Source organism: Marmota marmota, unplaced genomic scaffold (assembly GCF_001458135.2).
Source record: "Marmota marmota marmota unplaced genomic scaffold, marMar, whole genome shotgun sequence".
Lineage (NCBI taxonomy): Eukaryota > Metazoa > Chordata > Mammalia > Rodentia > Sciuridae > Marmota > Marmota marmota.
The window spans coordinates 11,378,448-11,393,447 of record NW_025999943.1 but is presented as its reverse complement, the minus strand read 5'-3'; the positions used below and the strand labels follow the sequence as shown (position 1 = coordinate 11,393,447).

The window sequence follows — 15,000 nt, the reverse complement described above, 5'->3', positions numbered from 1 at the left end:
GACCAGGAACATGTGTATTCTATAAGTTTCTAGCCCATGTGACACTTAGAAGGCATCATAATCTACAACATGAAAGGGACTTTTTCCCCAGCCATCTTAATAAGAAATATATTGCCTCTGCTAAGTAAGTATTTCTATGACTTCAGATGATTTCTACTACAGTCAGGTATATAAGAACTAATTAAATATGTGCATTTTTATCATGAGGCATGGTAATGGTAGAACTCACTAACTCTGGAAACCAGGGTTGTGATTTGAAGGACAAGATCAAAATTCAAGAAATCTAAAATGAATATGCATAATTATTTTCATTATTTGTTGTTCCTGCAAATATTGTTCCATGTAGTTTAATCAAATATACTGATTTTTTCATTTTCTTCAGGTCATTGTTTTTCAGACATACACAAATCAAAGTCATGTGCCCATTGAAGCAAAATACGTCTTTCCTCTGGATGATAAGGCAGCTGTATGTGGCTTTGAAGCATTTATCAATGGGAAGCACATAGTGGGCGAGGTAAGAGAAGAAAATGCATTGGGACTACTCTTTGATTTCAAAGTCAGTTACCCAGATCTGCACTGGATCCCTGTGGCTGTAAGGTTGAGCCTTTTCAAAAACCAGAAATATTCTTTGAAAAACTAACTCACTCATACGATTAGCCTCCATTTGAATATCCCTCCCTGATGAACTGACTTCTACCTGTCCAGACTTAATAACCATAGTCTTGCAAATTCTTTGCTCATGCAATTTTTCAAGTCATATCTGAAAATGACAAAGCCCTCATATGTTTTCACAAAAACTAGTCCTCTGTGCCCTGCTAGGAAAGTCAAGCTAAAGTGAAGGCTGTTGTAACTTTCAAGAAAAATTATACTCACAGAAACAGTTGGGGTTGTAGCCAGGTGTGGTAGCATATGCATGTAATCCCAGTAACTTTAGAAACTAAGGAAGGAGGATTCCAAGTTTGAGGCCAACCTTGTCAACTTAGTGCAAACCTGTCTCAAAATAAAAAATATAAAAGACAGAGGATGTGACTCAGTGTTACAGATTGTTTTGGTTCAGTCCCCAGTACCAAAAAAGAAAGAAAAGAAATTATAGTTAATAGTTGCTGGAGATGTAGTTCAGTGAAAGAGTGCTTACCTATCATATGTGAAGCCCTAGATTCAATCCCTAGCACTTAAAAAAAAAATTAAAAAGAGGGGGAAATAAGAGCTGATTCATTCTATGTCTATTCTAAGGACAAGCCCAAAGTTGTAATTATAACCCACAATTGTTAAGTTTAATGTAAACTTTCCCAGGCACAGTGGCACATACCACATTGAAAGTTCAAAGCTAGCCTCAGCAACTTAGCCAGGCCGTATGCAACTTAGTGAGACCCTGTCTCAAAAAAAAAAAAAAAAAAGTGTTATATTTTGTCACATGCTTTTTCTGCATCAATTGAGATGATCATGTGAGGTTTTCTTCATTCTATTAACATGGAATACTGCATTGATTTTGAGTTTTCATATGTTGAACCATTCTTATATTCCAGGAACCAATCCTTTTTTTAATATTTATTTTTCAGTTATAGGTGGACACATATCTTTATTTTATTTTTATGTGGTGCTGAGGATCGAACCCAGTGCCTCATGTGTGCTCTACCTCGCTCTACCAGGCAAGCGCTCTACCTCTGAGCCACAATCCCAACCCCTCTGACTTAAAATTTTTTAAAAATATTTATTTTTTAGTTGTAGTTGGACACAATACCTTTATTTTATTTATTTATTTTTATGTGGTGCTGAGGATCAAACCCAGGGCCTCGCATGTAATAGGCGAGCGCTCTACCACTGAGCCACAACCACAGCCCTCTGTCTCAAAATTTAAAAATTAATAAAAAGGGCTGGAGATGTGGCTCAGAGATTAAGCACCCACTGGTTAAGCACTGGATTCAGTCTCTGGTACCAGAAACAATAAACAAACAAACTTTTTCTTTTGTTCAATATAAAGTTCTAAACAAACTTTTATTTTCAACCATTGACATTTTGGTCCCAACTTAAAAAAGAATTCTCTTTGGTGGCCTTTTCCAGTTTAAATTTTTATCTGACAAGTACATTTCAATGATTGCTTTATGTAAGTTTTCATTCATCTTAGACTCTTATTTTTTGTCTTTGTTCAGATTTTAATACATTAATAATAATTTTCCTTATTAAAGTCTAAAGTCACTCTTCCTATAATGGGTGATTTAAAAATTATCTTTTCCAGATTAAAGAGAAGGAAGAAGCCCAGCGAGAATACCGGGAAGCTGTCAGCCAAGGCCATGGTGCTTACCTGATGGATCAGGATGCTCCGGTATGGCTTGATAGTCAGAATATTTATGGGAAAGGATTTGAAATATGAAATTCATAGTAGAAGCCAAGACAATTGTTGGGAGTAGTGATGTATGCCTGTAATCCCAGCTACTCTGGAGGCTGAGGCAGGAGGGTCACAGGTTGAAGGACGGGCCTAGGAAATTTAGTGAGACCCTGTCTCAAAATAAAATTTTGAAAAGATCTGGAAGGTGTAGCTCAGTAGTAGAGTACTTGCATAACATACCCAAGGCCTTGGGTGGAATCCCCAGTACCACATGCGCGTGTGCACACACACACAGAAAGATCCTTTTGTAAGTAAAAGTGGAAAAGTCTGTCAGACCCATTTGACTTATTTAAATAAAGAAGGAAATGATGATATTATTTGACAAACAAGAAAAGGTATTGGGAACTGAGTTTCCCAGAATCCATAGCAAAAAGAAAACATTTGGGTAACTTTATATTCACCTTCTGATATAGGAGTGTAATATATTTACATTTTCCCTAGAACTAAGCTCACCTCATAATTTGTCCAGTTTTCACCAAATCATAACCCAGGGAGGCATTTCTGCCTGAGAAGGTCCTGAGAAGGTTCAGCTTCTTTGCTTTCTGATCATTAGCTTTAAACAGGTATGTAATATGGAAAGTCTGGAAGAAGGAACAACTATCATACCTTAAATATAAGATGTTTTAAATGTGCCTTTAGCAGGTGCTAGATGCCGATAGTCAATGTCTAACCTGCATCTTCAGGGTTCGTGTTTTAGCAATTTGTGCAGATAAGGCCATAAGCTTCAGATACCACTGCTGAGCATGATACGTTGCCTTAAGATTGTAAAAATTTGGGGCTGGGTCTTTAGCTCAGTGGTAAAGCACATATGTGAGGCACTGGGTTCGATCCTCAGCACCACATAAAAATAAATATACTGTGTGTTCATCTACAACTAAAAATATATATATTTTTTTTCAAATTATAAAACTTCAATGTTTGGTAAGGGGAATGGCATATTAAAGATTCGTATGGGTTTTAAGAGTAAATTACTTTTGATATGTAAGATATCCATTTGCAGGACATGAATAAGCAATAAAGAAATAATTACTAAACAACTAATAATGCTGGCCTATAATTTAAGAGACTCCCAGTAATAGTGTGGGTTCTCAATCATAAATGTATGGTCAACATATTTCCTCCTTGATGCTAAGAAATTTGCTGGGGAATGTGAGGTTCAATCCTCAGCACCACATAAAAATAAGTAAATAAAATAAAGATAAAAATATATTTTTAAAAAAAAGGAAGAAGAAGATAAAACATATTACCTATAGGTAGAGTTTGGTCAGAAATGTTGTTAACCTGAACCTTCTGGATTTCATCCTTCTGATCTCCCAAATTGTATTTTGATATCTATAATGGTCTCGTACTATATGATATTAATAATAAAGTTTATTTATTTAAGTATTATATATTTATTATATATTAATAATGTTTATATTATATAAATTCATTTTGTATATGTTAATCTGATAGTTGAGAATTTATATATAAAACATATAGCATATATGCACATGCACATTATATATAATATGTTTAATATAGTAATATATATTATAGTTATATATAATTACTATATTATGTATTACTATATAATGGTCCCAAAGATTTTACACACACACACACACACAAATACACAAAATGGTGCAAAAGAAATATGTATTCAGTTGAAACTGTACTTTGGAACTTGAATTTTGTTCTTTCCCAGGTTAGTGCTGTGCAGTGCCATACTCTGCCCATTCTTCCACCTTGGAAGCCACAAATTCTGCTTTGTATCTATTGAGAGCTGTTTGAGGAATAGTTTCCTGCCTTTCCTCTAGTTGTAGCAAACCCCTGCCTTGTTTTGGTGTGGGGTCCTGGGCCTAGGAAGGTTTCATCCCCTCCTCCATGGGAGATAGCTTTTGCTTCTGTTTCTTTAAAGCAACAGAGATTCACCTGGTTGCTGGAAGTAAAAAGGAAGATTTCTTTTTCTTATATTGCTTCTGCTCCTTCCCCAGCAGCTTCAGGCTTTTGCTTCAAACAGGGGAAGGATCTAGGAAAGTAGACAGTGTTTCATGCCTGTCCCCAGCAGCAACCAGTCCCTTCTCATACTTGTTTTGCTAAGAGGGTCTTTCCTTGGTCTCTTGGTCTGTCCCAGTCTTTTTAGTGGACCCAGTAGAAGACTGTGGAGAAAAGCTTGTGAAAAAAATACAAGCTCCCCTTGGGGTAGGGGGTCCCAGTCATTCTAAACCCACAAGTAAACTAACCCCCTTTCAGCCTGTAAGAATTCAAATAGTGGGGCTGGGGTTGTGGCTCAGCGGTAGAGCGCTCGCCTCGCACGTGCAGGACCCTGGGTTTGATACTCAGCACCGCATAAAAATAAATAAATAAAAATAAAGGTATTGTATTCAACTACAACTAAAAAATAAATATTAAAAAAAGGAATTCAAATAGTGCCCATGTCCCCTCCATTCATAGAGGGGCTTTTCACTCTTCAGAATTCAGTTTACTCAGTTGATGGTGGGTTCAAGACAATTTATAATTTTGCAGATTATCCAGTGTGTTATAACAGAAATTATGTCATCTTTTATCTACCTTTTATCCTACCTGGAAATGGAACTGCAATCTCACACTATTAAGTGAAAGTCTCTCAAATGAACCCTAGGCGCATGTGGAAGCATACATGTGCATACACACTTACACATGCATGCGCACGCGCACACACACACACACACACACACTTCTGTTAAAGAATGGCAATATTTACACTTTAATAATTGTCCTTCATTGTTTATTTCTGTTCTACAAATGGATATCCTTGATGCATCCTTGATGTCATAATTTAACTTTTAAGGCTATGTTAATCATTAATACTCTATTTCCTAAATATACTAAATTTTCATACTAGTATAATAGCCTGATTGATCAGAATGGCAATTGGAGATGTTGAGATGATCTCTATGTAGGTGTCAGAAAAAAATATATCTAACCCCTCTTTTCTGCCGTACGTAGTCATGAATTTATAGTCTTCTACTGCAATGATCATATCCCATTCAAAGAAATCTAAATACTTTTTCTTAAAAATAAAAGAAAATATACTCTAGGGTAAAAGAATTAAGTGAAGTCCAAATTTAGAAAAGCTACTTTAGTTTTGCAGCCACTGGGGAATGGAGCAACATGCCATAGAAGTTGGAGCAACCACAGGTTCTTCAAGGAAGGGGCTTTGTGGAAGCCTCCACAGAGCAGAGCCCACAAGTTCATGATGACTGATGTAGGGTCCATTGTGTGACTCTCCACAGTTCAGCACCAATGGCCTCCTTTCCTCCACCTCCCATGGATGTCAATTTATCTTCACCACGGTGAATGGTTTGGGATTCTCCTTTAGCACCACTAATAAGTCTTTTAGCTCCTATTACCATTTTCTGGGGAAGAATTTGGCAGANATATATATATATATATATATATATATATATATATATATATATATCCCACTTTTTTTTTTTTAGTACCAAGGATTGAACTGGGGGGCTTTAACCACTGAACCACATCCTCAGCCCTATTTTATATTTTATTTAGAGATAGGGTCTTGCTGGGTGCCTTGTGCTTAGTGTCTTGCTTTTGCTGAGTCTGGTTTTGAACTCACGATCCTCCTGCCTCAGACTCCTCACCACTAGGATTACAGGCTTACACCACCATGCCTAAGTCTACTAAAATTTTTAATCTTAGTTCTCTTATCTTTTATTTGTCAGAGCTTTTTTGTGATCTATAAGCATTTCTTTTTTATAGCAACTTTGTATATTTCATGGATGTACTATTCTCTTTTGTTTCCCTAAAAACATTTCTAATTTTTTTTTTCTGTTTTTTGTGTCTCTTTTCTTTGAATTCCTTTTTCCTTTCTTCTTTTTGGCTTGTTTGCTTACCTCCATGTTTCATGTTAGAGGCTTTTTCCCAAATGTGTGGGTGACCCTCTGTATTCATCCTTAGGACTGAGAAATGAGAAATTCTAGGATGTTCATGGAATATGGTGGTTAAGAGTGACTCTAAGGGGCCCGTGTTTTAGGATACTGGTTTGCACTTCATTTCCCTAAATGAAGCAGTCTGTACTCCTATGCCCCATTAGGCCTACCATTTCCTTGTTTGGGTTCTATTTAGTTGGATTTCTCTGGGTAATAAATCTCCAATTTCCTTTAGTGAGAGATCAAGTAATAACTGGAACCCAATGCTTATGATCATCCCCTCTATGGGCTCTCTGGTAGAAGCAGCCCTCATTCTGGATAAGTCATTTATCACATCAATTTTCTATCTTCCTAAAATTTGCTGACATCTTTAATCTGCTATCATCTTTTTTTTCCTGATCTAAATATCTTCATGGATTTATGCCTTTTTTTATTGCTTCCTTTCAATTTCAGGGAAGCTTAGCATTTTGATAGGGAGTAGAATTAAACTCATACATTCCATCCTGAACAAGAAGCCCCCCTTCACAGCAGTTAGCTTTGCTGTATGTAACAAATTGTTCCTGAACTTTGTGGCTTTAAACAGCATACATTTCCAGACATAGTGGTACACACGTATAGTCTCAGCTAATTAGAATGATGAGGCAAGAGAATCATTTGAGCCTAAAAGTTTGGGATCAGCTTGAGTAACACAACAAAACCTTATCTCAAGCATTTATTATTCTCACAGTTCTGTGACTTGAACGGTATGGTATACAACAGCCTCACACACACAACTGCTGGTCCAGTGTCAGCTAGGATGGTGACCATTGTAGCCCATTATCCTATCCAGCAAGGTGGCTTAGGGTTATTTACCTAGTGGTAGAAGAGTCCCAGTAGAAACAAAAAGGGCCAGCCAGCCCCATTGCACAAACACTTTTCAAGTGCCTGCTTACATCACATTTGCCAGTGTCTCATTGACCAAAGCAAGTCATATGGCCAACTCCATTAGCCAATTCAAAGGTGGAGAAATAGATGTCACCTCCAGGTAGGAGGAGCTTCCAAGTTACATTGCAGAGGGGTAAGTATACAAGAATGAAGAGACTTTATGGCATTTTTCAATTTACCCATGTTGTCTTCATTATTTTAAAGCTTATCATGTATATTTTCATATTCATGAAAATATAATTTACAAATAAGATACAATCCTAAGACTTCTATTGAATGTTCTATTTTACTGTTCTAGGCTCTGATTATCTGCTATATCCAGATAGATCCAACTGAATTACAGATCTATAATCTTTGGATCCAGAGTTAAGATGATCTCACACTTAACTAAATTAACTCTAGGATTTCAGGAGGGTAACTGATATGATAATGGTCCTAGGTCTAAAACCTACATTTTATAATTTTGGAATTTATCACCACATTGTTGATTTTTTAATGGAGTTATATAAATTATGGAAGGGCTTGCTACTTGACAGGTAAATGCAAATTGGTAATATGGTATTATTCCATTATTTACTTTATCATATGGCTCTTTGCTTTGTAGAGCACAGACTGTAAAGCTGTGATTAGCACCCTGGAAGGCAGCTCCTTAGATAGCAGTGGATTTTCTCTTCACATCAGTTTGTCTGCTGCATATCTCCCAAGAATGTGGGTTGAAAAACATCCAGAGAAAGAAAGTGAGGTAAGATACTTCTTACTTTCAAGAGACATTGTTGGAAAAATATTTCAGAATAAATAGGATATTTTAATTTGGAAATTATTGATAATCCTAAAAAACTAGCACTGCAAAATGAATTCTCACACTCCAAGATTCTGCAACTAAAAATAAATTATATCAAGAATGATCAACTTCTGGGCTGGGGATGTGGCTCAAGTGGTAGCGCGCTCACCCGGCATGCGTGCGGCCAGGGTTCGATCCTCAGCACCACATACAAAGAAAGAGTTGTGTCCGCCGAAAACTAAAAATAAATAAATAAATATTAAAAAAAAAAAAAAAAGAATGATCAACTTCTGAGGCTTCTACCAAAACCATCATGTGGCTTATTTCCCTACAAAGATTATAGTTTTTGTTATTATTGTCATTTTGTTTTTGTTTATTTTTTTTGGTACTGGGGATTAAACTCAGAGGCACTTTACACTGAGTTACATCCCCAATACTTTCTGTTTTTTGAGACAGAATCTCACTAAGTTGCTTAAGGCCTTACTAAGTTGCTGAGGCTGGCCTTGAACTTGTGATCCTCTTATCTCAGCCTCTTGTACCACTGGAATTTCAGGCATGTGCCACTGTACCACCATACCCAGCAAGATTGTTTTGTTGTTGTTGTTGTCATTTTGGGGGGTTAGGGGGTGGTGGTACCAGGGACTAAACCCAGGGTGCTCAGACACTAAGCCACATTCCCAGCACTTTTTATTTTTTATTTTGAGGCAGGGTCTCACCAGGTTTACGGCTTTACTGAATTGCTGAGGCTGGCTTCAAACCTGTGATCCACCTCCTTAGCCTCCTGAGCGGCTGGGATTACAAGCATGCACCACCACACCTGGCCAAGATTGTAGTTTTTACCTAAATCCCCACCAAAAACTAAATCCATCATCAGATATTACATTGGTTAGTCTATGTACTTTTTATGTGTTTTAAATTTTGATATTAGAAGAACAAATAAAAAATTATTTATGACCATAAGACCATTTTGTGTAGCTTTAACAAAGAATTGCTCTTCACTTAAAAAGTTGTAATAGTAGTTGTACTTTAAATATTGGTTAATTAATAAAAGTTATCTGTACATATTTTAGTAATCATAATATCATCTAAATTCCTTTTAAAATAGTGTGTGTATGAGAAGAGCATATTATTTTATTTATTTTACAAATAACATTAATACTATATGATGTTTTTTCAGGTATTCTTTATTGATTCTTTTTTTTTTTTTTTTTAAAGACTAAAACTTTATTTAAAGACATGCCATGAAAATAGAATGAGTGTGAGATACAACTTATTACTGACTTGGAGGGTCAATATTATAAAAATACCAATCTTGAGTTCATATATGCTTAATGAATTTCTGCTTAGAATTGTTCTTTTTCTTAATGAAGCTAAGAAAATTATGTTAATTAAAATAAAAAATATATATATGTGATAACATATGCCAGAACGATTAGGATAATTTTGGATAAAAAAACTAAGTACTAGTTTGGGTGGCTCATAGAGATGAGATCTCTATGTTGCCTAGGCTTGTACCTAACTCCTGGGCTCAAACAACCCTCCTGCTTCAACTCTTGGAGAAGCTGAGACTACAGGTATGCACCATTGCATTCAGCCTTAAAAAAAACTTAGTGGAATCAGGTAGGTGTAAAGCTCTGATTGAGTTTGTAAGATACTGTAACATTAATGACTAAACTGAGTAACAACAGGGTGTTAGTTTTCTATTGGTGCTGTAACCAATTACAATTGACATAAAGCAATACAAANTTTTTTTTAATATTTATTTTTTAGTTTTCGGCGGACACAACATCTCCGTTCGTATGTGGTGCTGAGAATCCAACCCGGGCCGCACGCATGCCAAGTCGAGCGTGCTACCGCTTGAGCCACATCCCCAGCCCTCTAATTCTTTTTTTTTTCATGAGTTAACTCACATCTTTAATTGCACCAGTAAATTAAATAGAGACATTCATGAAAAACCAGTATCACTCTGGAAAAGGGTGTACCAGGTAGAACTGATATAACCTTACAAGCAGATATTAGCATTGTCCAGTTTCATGTTGGGAACACTGAGGCAGAGAGCAATTAAAAAACTTGCTCAAGATTATATAGCAGGAAAATAATATGAAGCATGAAGAAGCCAGGTGCCATGGTACACACCTGGAATTCCAGCTGCTAGGGAGGCCAAGGCAGGAGGATCACAAGTTCAAAACTAGTCTCAGCAACTCAGTGAGTCCCTAAGCAACTTAGTGAGACACTGTCTCAAAATTAAAAATAAAAAGATTAAAAATAAAAGTGCCCCTGGGTTCAATACCCAGTACCAATCACCACCACCACCCCCAAGAATGAAGAAAAGAAATAAATCAAAGACTATGTCAACATTTCAAATATGGGAGATATTTGAGAACAGAAAAATTAGGTGGGATAGGAATTGGAAGGAAGAGATAATGGATCTGGACATGAGTCTGAGATAGAGGCAGAAGTGAAAAGGTCAGCTGATTTGGTGGAGTCTGAGATAGAGGCAGACATGAGAAGGTCAGCTGATTTGATATCAGGGAACTGGATGGACTCAAGGTAGTTTTAGAAGCTGCCTGCAAACAGGTGAGATGTGATGGCATGAAAAGGAACCCATTCCCTATAAGTGAGTCTGTAGAGGATAAAGGAGGGTCAAGGACTAAGCCTTGAACAACACATAGTAACCAAGAACAGAGAAAAGCAGCCAGGAGAAATGAGAGCAGTTTCCCAAACTGGTGCAAGCAGATATGATACCTCAGCCCTGGGAAGAGCCAGCACTCAGAGATGGTCACCTTCATTCTGTGGGTTTTTCCATGAAAAAAATAATTTTTGCATGTTATAACATGAAAGAATATTGGAAAGTACCAAGATACGGGATCCAAAAGCCAACGAAGATCAAAGATGAGGTGATCTGAGTTGAAAGTACTGCTGCCCAAAAGCAGAAAAACAAATAACAACAGTAACAGTACCACAGTGGCATGCACAGAGCCACAGCAGTGATACCAATTAGGCTTTCCCTTAGAACAGCTTCCTTAAAATAATTTAGCTAAACTAGGAACAACTTGTAGAAATAGGGATTATGGACAAATACTTTAAGGAGAAAGGAATATATAAGCAACACAAGTGCACTGGAACTTCACTAAGTATTTACTATATTAACTTATTTTTTTTTTAAAAATTTATTTATTTTTTTAGTTATCGGCAGACACAACATCTTTGTTGGTATGTGGTGCTGAGGATCGAACCCGGGCCGCACGCATGCCAGACGAGCGCGCTACCACTTGAGCCACATCCCCAGCCCCTAGTAATAGCCTTTTGCTGCAACTTTTTTCCTGATAATCCTTCTTCTTCTGAACTTTCTTTTTCTTTCTGACTAGAGTTCCTGGGCTCTTATCAACACATGCCCTAACTATTCTTGGTTCCACTGGGGTGCCTTCTTCCCTTAGAAATTTACTTCTCACCCCTTCCATATTTTCATCACAAAGACAATATAACATTTTAAGACAAAACAAGACACAAACATACTGTATCAATCTTCTCCATTTTCTCGAAATGGTCATTTTTCCTCTCGCCCTATCTGCCTAGGGACGAGCAGATTTGCTCCCATCCTATCTATGAACGGGCAGCTTTTTTTTCGTCACTTACCCCCGAGTGTCCCGGGGCTCCCGGTACGGGCCACCATCTGCCGCTGCCCGGCTGGCTGGGCAAAATAACCAGGGGGTGACGAATAACTTGTGTACATTGATACAGCAGGAGTAGGAGCCCTCTTTATTGATTCTTGACTTCTCAAGAGTCCTGTATGTTGGGATCTTCAGCTTTAACATTTTAGTCTTACTTTGAGCTCCTAGTAGGTCATCTTGTTGTTAAATACATCTTATTGTTTTTGTTTTCATACCATTTGTTTACCTTACTACAAAGTTTTAGAATTTGGCAAGTAAATCTTTTCCTATTTAAGATACAAGAAGCTCCCATCCAAGATCTTTTCTTCTTCTTTCAGGCTTGTATGCTTGTCTTTCAACCCAATCTTGATGCTACCCTCCCTGACCTGGCTGACAAGAACGAAGTAATTATTTGTCTTGATTGTTCCAATTCCATGGAGGGTGTGACATTTATGCAAGCCAAGCAAATTGCTTTGTATGCACTATCCTTGGTGGGTGAGAAGCAAAAAGTGAACATTATACAATTTGGCACAGGTAAGTGTACTTTGTCCCCAGCCCAATGTGTTCTTCTTCCTTAATGTGAACATCCTCTGTGGAGCAAGAGATAACCTAACACAAAGCTTAAGCCCAAGAATTCTGAAGCCGAGGGACAGAGTTGTAACTCAGTGGTAAAGCACTTGTCTGGCACATGTGAGGCCTTGGATTTGATTTACACCACCATAAAAACAAACAAACAAACACTGGGTGTAGAGGTGCATGCCTATAATCCCCGATTTAGGAAGCTGAGTCAGGAGGATCGCAAGTTCACAGCCAACTCGGCAACTTAGCAAAGCGTTAAGTAACTTAGCAAGAACTTGTTTCAAAATAAAAGATACAAAAGGTCTGGGGATGTAGCTCAGTGGTTAAGTGCTCCAGGATTCAATCCATGGTACCAACCAACAAATAAACAAACAAAAAGAACTTTGGAACCAGGTCTCCTGGGTCCAGAACTAAAGTGTACCATGACACTTACAAATTCTATGTGTCATGCTGAACAAGATGTTGGAACTCTGGTGCCGAAGTTTCCTCATCTGCAATCTGAGGGTAATAATTACTATCTCATAGTGTTGTTGTAAGGCCTGAGCTAATGTATGTAAAATATTTAAAATAGGACTTGATCTATGCTAGATGAAGTATAAATATTACTTTTGTTTTTAATACCAACTCAACTGAGTGCAAGATCTTTACTCTGCTGAGTAAGATGGTCCCAAGGTTAAGGACAGACATTTAGAATCAGTAGGTCATAGAAAACCTGTGAGGAATGATCTCAGGGAGTCAGGTCAACATACTTTGGCACCGCAGGGATGAAAGAAAGAGCATAGAATGGAGTGAGGGGATAATCTTATCCCATTAATTCTTATCTTCTGTGTCACTCAGCAGAAGGTCCTTTACAATGGAGCTAGGGTCTGTTCTGCTGGGGGTAGCGGTCAAATAGGCATGCAAAAGGCATGGATGGAGGTTGTATCCTTCCAGGACTAAGCTGCTAGTACCATTGCAACACACCCATACCTTGTTTTGCAAAGGCAAGGCAGAAATCTACACATGGAATTTGACTTAGAACATTTTGCAAACTATAGTGCATAGTTTGCTTTGGAATATATTATGTAGAGGAACACTGTGGTGGGTTTTTAAAATTTATATATTTTAGTTGTAGATTGACACAATACCTTTATTTTACTTATTTATTTTTATGTGGTGCTAAGGATCGAACCAAGTACCTCACACAAATTAGGCAAACACTCTACCACAGAGCCACAACCCCAGCCCTGGGTTTGTTTTTGGGTTTTTTTGTTTTGTTTTGTTTTTTTGTACATTGAAACTGTCATACACAAAAAGAAACTATTACACATAGTACTCTCCAAAGTATGCACATAAAGACATAACATTTTTTGTGATAGCAGCAGTGGTATGAAGTGGTATAAAGTAGGATTACTGTTTGTTAATAGTCAATCCAGTAAATATTTAATTTACTAATCTTATTACACAGGTTACAAGGAGTTATTTTCATATCCTAAGTACATCATGAGCACTGATGTGTCAACAGAGTTCATTATGGTGAGTAAGAGAAACTTCCTCAGTTTTCTGAGCTTTTGTCTATGAAACTTTTAGTTGTATTATCCAAAACTTATTCCCCCTGAAGTTTTTCTATGTTGGCAGATGTGTTAGCCAGCTTTTGATTTCTGTAATGAATACCTGAGATAAATCAATTCTCAGTATTTATTTTGTCTTGTTGTTTCACAGCTTTTAGTCCATGGACTCCTGGCCCTCTTGTTTTACGTCTGCGGTGGGATAGTTTATACTGGCAGGAGCTCATGGCATAGGGGGCCTATTTACCTCATGACTGCCAGAAACAAATATATCCTTCCAAGGGCACACCCCCAATGACTTTCCACTAGGCCACACCTCCTAAAGCTTCTGTCACCTCCCAGTAATGCCACAGGCCGGCAACCAAGCCTTTAACCCATGGCAGTGGAGGGGGTGAGGGCAGAGGTATGCTCATTCAAACCATAGCAATGTATTCCTATAATAATGATAAAATAAATAAAAGTGTATAAACTCACTAAAGAAAATTGGAAATTAAAAAGAACATAAAGAGAAAAATTGCCCACAGTCCCACCATGCAATGCAGCTAGCATTAACATTTCAGAAAGTTATCTTCTGTCCCTTGTTTTTGTTCATTTAAAATGAAACAAGCTAAGAATGACATTTCACCACCTCAGTCAAGGCTGGTAAACCCAGGGGTGCTTTGATGAGATATTTCTTTGCATATATGTAATAGTTCTTTGAAAACTTTTTAAAAATTTTTTTAGTTGTAGATGGACACAATACCTCTATTTCATTTATTTGTTTGTTTTTTTATTTTTTTAAGTGGTGCCGAGGATAAAACCCAGTGCCTCACATGTGCTAGGCAGGCACTCTACCAATGAGCCACAACTCCAGCCCCTAAAAACTATTTTTAAAAAGCAAATAAATGTCAAGTGATAATATTTTCATTTATGCATGCCACAATTATAAACCAAAAAGACATAATTATAGTTATTTCACAAATATAGAATTAGGAAGAAGATCTTTTTGATAATGATATATCTCTAAACCCTCCCAGGAGATGTTTTTCAGCCAGGCATGGTAGTGGCATGTCTATAATCCCAGTGACTCCAGAGGCTGAAGCAGGAGGATCGCAAATTCAAGAATAGCCTCAGCAATTTAGCGAGGCCTTAAGCACCTTAGTGAGACCCTGTGTCAAGGGCTGGAGATTTGGCTCAGTGGTTAAGCAACTCTTACCAAAAAAAAAAAAAAAAAAAAAGG

General features: G+C 37.3%; 1 protein-coding gene across 1 annotated transcript in view; it reads left to right on the top strand.

Annotated features, from left to right (window-relative positions):
• The window catches only part of Parp4 (poly(ADP-ribose) polymerase family member 4), a 90,457-nt gene that overhangs the window by 35,719 nt on the left and 39,738 nt on the right, over positions 1 to 15,000 (top strand). Inside the window, exons 16-20 of the mRNA XM_048801460.1 lie at positions 383 to 514; positions 2,237 to 2,368; positions 7,829 to 7,966; positions 11,994 to 12,189; positions 13,682 to 13,771. Coding sequence (XP_048657417.1) covers positions 383 to 514; positions 2,237 to 2,368; positions 7,829 to 7,966; positions 11,994 to 12,189; positions 13,682 to 13,771 — 688 coding nt within the window. The remainder of the gene's footprint in view (positions 1 to 382; positions 515 to 2,236; positions 2,369 to 7,828; positions 7,967 to 11,993; positions 12,190 to 13,681; positions 13,772 to 15,000) is intronic.